This window comes from Elaeis guineensis, chromosome 13 (assembly GCF_000442705.2).
Source record: "Elaeis guineensis isolate ETL-2024a chromosome 13, EG11, whole genome shotgun sequence".
Taxonomy (NCBI): domain Eukaryota; kingdom Viridiplantae; phylum Streptophyta; class Magnoliopsida; order Arecales; family Arecaceae; genus Elaeis; species Elaeis guineensis.
Genome location: NC_026005.2, coordinates 21,424,668 through 21,434,067, shown reverse-complemented (window position 1 = coordinate 21,434,067; position 9,400 = coordinate 21,424,668). Strand labels below are relative to the sequence as shown.

The window sequence follows — 9,400 nt, the reverse complement described above, 5'->3', positions numbered from 1 at the left end:
GACCATCGAAGAAGGATCAGCGCAGTACTAGATATTGTGCTGATTTTCTGGATCAAAACTTCTGATCGTGATTCGTAGGCTCATGTGGATGACTCCTAAAGATCGGATGCATGTGCGGCTCACAACATCATCCTCAAGTCTGGATCAGTAAAGTTAGAACGTCTAACTTGCAAAGTAATAGATCTGATCTATTATATTTTACATACATTAGATGTAGTATAGAAACATATTGATATGATCAACATGTAGTTCTTATTCTTTATATTTTAATTTCTGATTTAATACCATGTAATAATCATGTAATAAGATTTTAGATCTAGGGATTCTCTGATTTTATAAGATAAAGTTTGATTTATTTTAGTCTTTCACTGTCTGATCTTGAAAAAATTTCAAGATCTAACTCTAAAACCCTAGATCTGGTTCCTTCAATTGACACACAGCAAGAGTCGATCCTAGGATAGATGGAGCCAATTTTGAATAATTTTAATTATTTTATTTATTTTTCATACTTGCCTTGCATCACTTTAATTATTACATTGCGTTACATATTTATATAATTAATCTGTGAATCTGTTTATTCTTATTTTCAAAGATTACAGGATCAGTGCTTTTAGAGGATGAAGCCATGCTAGCTTAGGAGAGAGCTCTAAACGACAAAGCTCCAGAGGAGAGAGCTCTCGTTCAGGCAACTCATATGGTTTTGCAGCACTTGCACCACAGAGTAAAATCTAACACTTAAAATTCTCTATTAGGTTATTTTATTTTTTACTATATGATATAATATTCTTTATAATTTTGCTACTCTCAGATTCGAATGATGTGGGGTCATCATTGACCCCACAATCATATAGAGTAGCAGCCAACTCTAAGCCTGAACACCATGGTAGAGGATCTACCCGGCTCACGGCACCTCTAACTCGATCAGAGGATAGAGAGCTAGTGCACATTCAGAACCGCACGTAAGTATTAGATTTTCGACCAATATTTTTAAAAATTTTTATCATTTTAGAATCAATATTTATTATTAAAATTTAATTTTACAAAATATTTAGGGAGCTTGAGGTGTCTAAAGTTGTTACCTGGATCGTACGATGATTGATGCCGGGGCTAGTGAACGAGTTCTCCAGTTAGCTGTCAGGGACTCATGACGTTGTATGGAAGTTGTTCCTGATGAGTCAAAGGTATTTAATTTTTAAATTCACAAAATATTTATATTCTATTTATTGATACATGCTATCCTTTATTTATAGTCATACTATCGATTTGAGATTCCTCAAGATAAGGAGGTCGGCCGTCGGACCTTCGAGGAGGTCGCCACACGTCGGCTCCATGATGGGCTATATCACCTTAAGCAGTCTGTCATTGAGTTCTCCAGTTTCGAATCACCATCGGACTAAAAGTCTTTCACGGATCACTAGATACAGGAAGATATTTGGGAGGCCCTCTGTGACCAATGAAGCAGTAAGAAATACTTAGATAGACGGCAAAGGGCCCAGCAGAATTGGACCATCCAGTAAGATCCGATCGAGCACACGGTGGTTCTGTTGGTACACATGTCATTGTCGATAAATTGATAAAAATTATAAATTTATATTAATCTCATTTTTAGTTGATCATGTATTAGTTTTTATTAATTTGATTTCTTTATTTATTGTAGACACAACAGTTGGGTCATATACCATGATAGCTGTAGTTGTGGGAGGTCACGCACTAATCTAAGAGGACCGAAGATTACTTAGATTCTAGATCCAGATGAATCGCATAAAATAAAATATTATTTATTAAATTTTTATATATACTGATATATATAATAGCATTAATGAATTTTTAAATTATGTAAGCGGATTATATAGAGTACGTCGTGTCACAACACGGTGAGGACCCATCCTCTCAGCCCCTCTTTGACCTCGAGAGATGGCTCAGGGCCGCCGAGGGGTTACTAGGAGTCGGGTCATAGAGTTCGGGCATAACTTCGATCCTCCAGCAGCTTAGTGGTCTTCGACATCCTTTTCTCAGGCTTCGATGATCCAGACATGGGGCAATGCACATGTCAAGGAGGTCGTACAGATATTTTTTTGCCAGTGACCTTAAAGCTTCTAGAATGTCATCCACAATATGATGGTTGAGATTCTCTGAGATCTATATCTATATGATCAGCTGAGCTCGTTATCACAACCATCACAGTGGGTAAGTCAAGCAGCATTAATAAATTTTCTTACTTTAAATTTTTATATCTAGAAACTTCACATAGTTAGACTTGAGTCGGAAGAAGAGGATCTGGGATTCAAAAGTCAATCTTCCTATTCGATGGATGGGATGGAGGTGTAGCTACGTCCATATCATCGAATAAAATATATAGGAACAATCCGTTCGAGAATCGAAGGAGTGTATCGAAATATATCCCTCTGTACCAGTTTAGGATTGAGACGGAAGGGAGGGGTATCAGGGGTCAAAATTCAATCTAACTACTCGATGGATGGGTCAGAGGTGTCTATAGCTTCATATCATCGAATGGAACGTGTAGGAATAATCCGTTCAAAAATTGAAAGAGTATATCGAAATACATCTATCCGTGCCGGTTTAGGCTTCAAATGGGAGGGAGGGAGTATCCAGAGAGTCAAAATTTAATTTAACCATTTGATGAAGTACTGGCTAGGGGTGTCTATAGCTTCATATCATCGAATGAAATATGTAGGAACAATCTGTTCGAGAATTGAAGTAGTATATTAAAATATATCCCTATGTATCAATTACAATAGTTTTATAGTTTCAATTAATTTAATTTTAAAGTTATTAATAATATTTTATTTTTCTTTATTACAAGATGCCAGGACATCTGGCTCTCATCCACCTGCTACTGTAGATGATGTATAAGAGCAGGAGTAGGAGGAGAAGGATGATCTCCGTTGATTTTTTTTTTGTTTTGATATATTGTATTTGAAATTTGAGCAGTATTATCTGTAAAATTTAATTTTGATTTAATATATAATATTAATTTTTTATTCATGATGGTGATAGCTAATTGTTAGTTGGTATAATGTCCGTAAATATAATTTCTTGTTAATTAAATTATAATAAAATTTAATAAATATAATTACTTAAAAAAATTTAAAATATATATATAATTATTAGCGACGGCTATAGCAATAGAAGTTCTGTCGCTAAAAATATTAGCGACAGGGGCATATTAGCGACAAAAAATCATCGCTATTATATTTTCTAAATTTATTAATTTTGAATTTAGAAAAAATTATTAGCGACAGATACTATCGCTAAATGCCGTTGCTAATAATGTTATTAGCGATGGCAAAAGAGCCATCGCTAATAAGCTGCTTTAATGTCGGGATTTTTTTCGATGTTTCATTAGCGACGGCGTTGCGTCGCTAATAGTATTAGCAATAATAATTTGCTTATTAGCGACGACGATTGGCCATCGCTAATAATGAGTTTTGTTATAGTGATCAATAATCTACCAAAATAAATATAAAATATAGGATATAAAAATTTTTCATATCACTTTAGGATCAATAGATTGAACAAAATAGTATAAAGATAGCTCTAATGCCACTGAAGGTAAGAAATTTTAATTTGAATGTGGAAATAATCATATCTCTAGCCATTGTTGTTCCAGTCCAAATGAATTAACCTATAACCATTTGCAATCTACAACTATAAGAGAACCAATCCTGAATGTGCTCTTCGATATTGTGAAGCAATGTTTTGGTTTTTCAATCTCTAATCCAAGTATATCTGATGGGAAGGATGTTACAAACTCTCAGACGAGTAGGGGATCAAATTCGTAGATATTTTTTTATAATGCATCTCATCTATCAAAGGCAATATCTGAATCAGTCACAATAACTGAAAGATCGATCTTATTTATAATTGTTGTATAAAGTTTAATTTTATCGAACTATCAAATATATCACAATGTATATTAGTGCGGGCCACATCGGGATGAGTTTAATCAAATAAATTATAACATGGGCATCATGTCAATCATCTTATTTTCTTGCTATAAATGAAATCATGAAGACAAGCATAAGATGAATGAAGTCCAAAATAAAATGATTGGCATGGTATACAGCCATGTAATGCCCGTATTATAGGGTGTTTAATTTCCGATGATCCAACTACAGATTGTTTACCAAAATAAACCCACAGGTTCGTACGAAGGTAGGTTAGCCCTTCCCGTGCGAAAGATACACCTCCGACCCAAATTTATGAGCCACCACGCTAGCCAATATGCAGAACTTACATGGGCTCGTATGACGTCGGCGAGCCACATCGAGTGGAAGCGTTTGGAAGTGTGCGTGGTGCTACGTGGCTTCATCTTACTTTTACAAAAGATATGTTCAATGTATTAGCTCATATAATTTGTTTGAAGGGGAGAAGATAATGACCTATTTGGGTATTCCTTCTTCCTTCCGACATCATGAGTGTGTTAGCCCCATGAGAAAGACACGTCTCTGGTTCAAATGGAAGGGTTTCTACTTTCGTCTTGCACTCACCTAACATAGCATGTTAGGTGCTGGCCACGTATAATAAGGAGCTGCATGTTACGAAGGCATTACTCAGATCTCATGTAGCACTGCAGTTGTACCTGGCCATTAGTTTGTCAAAGCATTAATCTGATTCTATTGGCGACCAAAAAGCATTTGCGAAACTAAAAATTGCCACTTAAAATGTATGCTTCTCTTCATATGTTAAGCAGGCCTCTTCACTTTCCCAATTCCTCCAAACCATGATTTCTGCAAAGGGCCATTCCCAACTATGTGCTCTGCTATATCACCAAATTCAGCTAAAAAAAAAAAAAAAAAAAAGATTTAAAAAGAAGTTTTTTTTCCAAAAGTTAGAAGTCATATCTTGAGTACTTGAAGCCAGTCTGTGCAACATAACAATCTCATGATCATGGAGTATATATTGCTTTGTTAAGAATTTATGTTTGGCTAACTGGATTTTTGGTTAGTATGCCTTGCCTGCAGATTTTATCACTAGCACTAAAACAATATGCTTCCTCTTTCTAGTTTCCTTCCTATGAATATAGAGGCTTCCAAACCACAACACCTGTTCTGCCAGTGATTTTGCCCACCAAAGCAAAGAACAAACTGGCTAGTTTCATCCTTTTTTTCTTCTTTTTGGATGCTGAAGATGGGAAAGTCTATCAACCATTTGGTTGGTTTCATCAATACCTGCACGGTGTTCTTTCTTTTGCTTTTTCTTTTGTTTTTCCTTTCGTTCTTTTACGTAATTCAATTTACAAGTTAGATGATCGTAATGAAGCATATAAAATTGACTTTTTACTAGGAAAATAAAGGTCCACAGTTTACTTATTTTCTCCACACAAAGGCCTATCTAGAGATCTATGACGTCTAAGGAAGTGAAACTGGATGAAGCAATTCTGTTATATATATTCCAGCTTTAATTTTTAAAACAAAATTAAAGCATTTTTATTTGAAAAACATGTTCTGCCTGAGCTATGTTGTTCAAAAGGTAAGACCATTCTAACCTCTGGTGGTCGTGCCCTGATCACACAGGAAACTGCGATCACTTTTGGAACTAAATTTCTTTTATTCATTATGTTAAAAGGCCACGCAGAACTCGGGTTGAAACCATTTACCAAAAGTGTTCTGTATGCTCCAGTTATGGATCCCTACAACATCCACAAGCCTAATGATCATGGTTAAAACAAAATTCCAGGAAAAGTTCTGCTTGCATGACATTGAAGGAATAAAAACGCTATCATGTCATAAGAAATATGGAGAACAAAACAAGTCATCTGCATGTTTAAATTAAATATTAAGTTGATATTAATCAGACCGAAATATATAGAATGCTAGACAAATAGCTATAAAACATCAAAAATAGACCATAATGAGAAAGCCATGCAAGTGATGAATTAAATTGGGTATTGAATGTTTACTCTAAAAAAGATGAGATAATGAATGAAGCAACATGAGGAAGGTCTTGAGGTCTCCCACCAACCTCAATTAGAAGCAAGTGATGGAGGAAAAAACAATTTAGGCTAGTCAACCAAAAAATGCAGCAGCATTATTGAAAAGGTCTCCAGATGTTATGAATTTATTCCAACAACTGCTGTTATTACATAAACTTTTTTTATCTTTTGTTATTTGTTATTTCTAACGTGTACCAATCGCTTCTTTCATAATTTTTCTTTTGTTTTTTTCCCCTTGTCACAAAGAGCTACCCCAAATTCTGGAGGTCTCTGACAGTAGAGGAACAACGCTCGTGACAATGCCCCATCCACACCTCTCCTCTCTAATATCTGACACCATGACCTGTTAAAAAAGGCTTCTAGGTCGGAAGAGTGGGACACCTGCGGCACTGGTAAAGCAAGAAGAGGAATTAGGAGTTAGGACGAAAGGGTTTGATCCATTTAACGAGCTGCTTACTGTACTTAGTGTGATTTACTCCCTTAAGTACAAAGAAAGCATATCACCAAATTCAAGGCAAAGCCTAGAACCATTGGAAAAGCAGAAGGATCAAACAAACATCAAATGCTGCTCAGATGCTAATATTACGTTATAACGTAGCAGACCATAGAACCCAGAAGTTCGAACTTTATCAGTAATAAGTGCACAACACAACCATGTTTAACTGATAATAAGATAAGGGTTTTCCAATCCATGCTCAACTGTAGATCTTTTAGTTGCAGAAGTTCGAGTTGAAAGCAAGCGGTAGGTACACCGATCCATCCACAAACCAACAGGATGGACCAATTAATTAAGGATGGTGGCACCATTAGAATAGGTAGAGATGGAGGCACAAAACAAACAAAAGACAAGATTATGTTCCTAAGTAGGACAGTTTAGCAAGAGGAGGACAAGAAGATGATGGGTTTTGCTTTGTTTGTCATCAGGCTACAAGAAGAATAAGTAGAACCAAGGTTACACATCATAACAAGTAGATAAATATATATATATATATATATTTATATGCGCATGTATCTAAATTCTAATCTAAGTCAATCTCAAGGAGCAACTAGTAATTAGCTCAAACCAGTGAATCTGGTCGATTACAAAGCCGTTCTTGTCGTACCACCGTTGACAATCCTCTCTCACATATCTTGATGCTCTTCTCCTTGCTGCTGTTGCTTCCTGATGGTGTGCTTATTGTTGTGCATCCACACCTTGAGGACCTGCCTGCTGACCCCGACCTCGGCGCAGAAGTCCTCCACCAATGCCTCATCCTGCTTCTGGATCCTCCATCCCATCCGCTCCGCAAAATCCAACATCCTCTCCTTCTGCTCCGCCGTGAACTTGGTCCTGAACCTCTTCTTGGACGCCATATATGGCCGCTGCGGCGGCCCAGCCCCCGCGTTCAGTTCCTCGCTGGAAGACTCCGTGGTCGCGCCCCCGCTGGCAGCGTTGTTGCTGCGGAAGAAGAACTGCTTCTGGTGGTGATGATGATAAGAAGAAGGGGGAGGAGGAGGAGGAGGATGGGGATGGAGTGGTGGAAGCAAGAGGGGGAGTCTGGCGGCGTCATGGACGCGGTAAAGAGAGTTGGGGTTGGAAGGGGAGGGAGAGGAATCGCCATCGATGCGGTGGAAACTGCGGTGGCAGCCGCAGGCGGCGCATTTGAAGGCGTCGTCGCCGCTGCCAGGCATGAATTCGCAGCAACCGTCGAGGACATGACCACCGAGGCTGGCAGCGTGGTTCCGGAGGCACTCCCGGTACCGAATTGTGGTGTCGGCCTCGGTGGCGGTGGGATCGGCCCCACCACCCGTTCCTGATGATGAGATCGTGACCGTGGAACGGGTGGACGAGGGGTTGGGACCATTTCTTCCTCCTCCTCCTCCTCCTCTCGGAGAAAGGAGGGAGGAGGCGGGGGAGAGCATCGGCCGCCCGAAGGCCGATTCTCTGATAAGAGGAGGAGGAGGAGGAGGATTATTGGGGTTGTCGCAATCCTCGTCCTCCTCATCCTGCCTTCTGAAATCCATGGAACCTAACTCTATCTTTTTGACCCTCCTGCCCTTCACTTTCTACGCGACCATCAGCAAATCCGAATCCCAAACACCCATAAAATATTAAAGAGAAAGGACAAGCGAGGCCGCAACCACCAGAGAAAAGAACCTCAGTGAGTAATTCTGGAAAATTTTCCCAGGCCACATGTATCTGATTTTTAAACGATTAGAGAGAAGGGGAGTTTGATAACATGGGCTTAGACAAAACGGTAGGGATTAGAGCTGCAAGTTAAAAGGAATCCGATTCCAAGAGACCAAGACAGTGAGGGGAAGAGACAGTGAGAGAGAGTCAGCTAGCATGCAAGTTCAACACCACAAGGACAAGAGATAAGAGGGTTTCCTAGCGACTGGTGATCTAAAAGAGGGGAATAATGGGAGGAGAAGAGGAGAGGGAGAAAGGGTTTCTAATAAGAGGTGATGAAATCAGAGATTTTTTTTTTTTCTTTTTTTTTCTTTTTTTTTTTTTTTTTTTTGTTGGTGGGAGGTTCTACACCAAACCAACCGACAAAGTCATGTTTTCACCCCTCCCATGCCCTGCAAGCAGGCCCACTATTATTTATTGCCGCAGCTTATTTCTCGGGTTTACTTGTTTTATTATATTATGATGTGGGACTTATCTACTCCGTCCTTGCCACTGTAATAAATTCCAACTGCCCTCCATGGGTGCTCGCATTAGATTTCATTGGTTTGTGAGAGGGAGCCGGTGTTGAAATGATGGAGCCTCCAAACCACACGCGCCACTCTTGTTGGTATGTCAGGCTCTCCCACTTGAAAGGAGGGTCCACCATGTCAGCGCGCGCCTCTTCCCTTCGTTTGGCCTTCTTGGCTAATTCTCCAATGTTTCTTCTTTCAGCCCACTATAGTTATTATTAAAGCGAGAAAGTATAGAGGAACAAATTGTACTATAATTTAACCGGTTGCAATATTTGGGAACGCATCATAAGAGCTTGCAATCCATGGTCTCTTGTTGGTAGACGGAGAGATATGATTGTTGGGATAAATTTTAGTTTACAGATTCTTCTTGGTTAACTTTTGAAATTTAATATTTTTTTTATACTTGAAATTTTATAAGAAAACCTAATAAATCTCAAGTTTGTTAGTAAATTTCTCTTTTTGGATAATAAATCATGCATCAATATCAATTGTGAGATACAATCTATATTACCTATCATGGTGAGCTAGTCAAAATGCTTGTGCTGGATTCTAGTATTGGCTTTTTTGGTACAAATATATTATTAACATTAATAATGGAAATTAATCATTATTTCTTTTTTTTCATTCAATCTTATGATAAATGAATTCATTATCAACTTCGACCAAGTTTGCTGCAAATTCTTGCTCTTTCCCCTTATTTAGCTCTGCTAACCTAGAAAAAAATGATACATATTATTGTGGTTGACTTTGCATAATTAACCA

The 9,400-nt window shown here is 38.3% G+C and overlaps 1 protein-coding gene across 1 annotated transcript; it reads right to left on the bottom strand.

The window, feature by feature from the left end:
* Positions 1-6,929: 6,929 nt before the first annotated feature.
* Positions 6,930-8,417, bottom strand: LOC105056264 (zinc-finger homeodomain protein 5). The gene has a single exon (XM_010938400.4). It carries the CDS (start codon positions 7,958-7,960, stop codon positions 7,079-7,081), a length of 882 nt encoding a protein of 293 aa, XP_010936702.1. The 5' UTR covers positions 7,961-8,417; the 3' UTR covers positions 6,930-7,078.
* Between the last annotated feature and the right edge of the window lie 983 nt (positions 8,418-9,400).

Bases quoted from the DNA above. Each gene is read 5' to 3' on its own strand.
- LOC105056264 (XM_010938400.4), bottom strand. From the start codon at position 7,960: ATGGATTTCAGAAGGCAGGATGAGGAGGACGAGGATTGCGACAACCCC.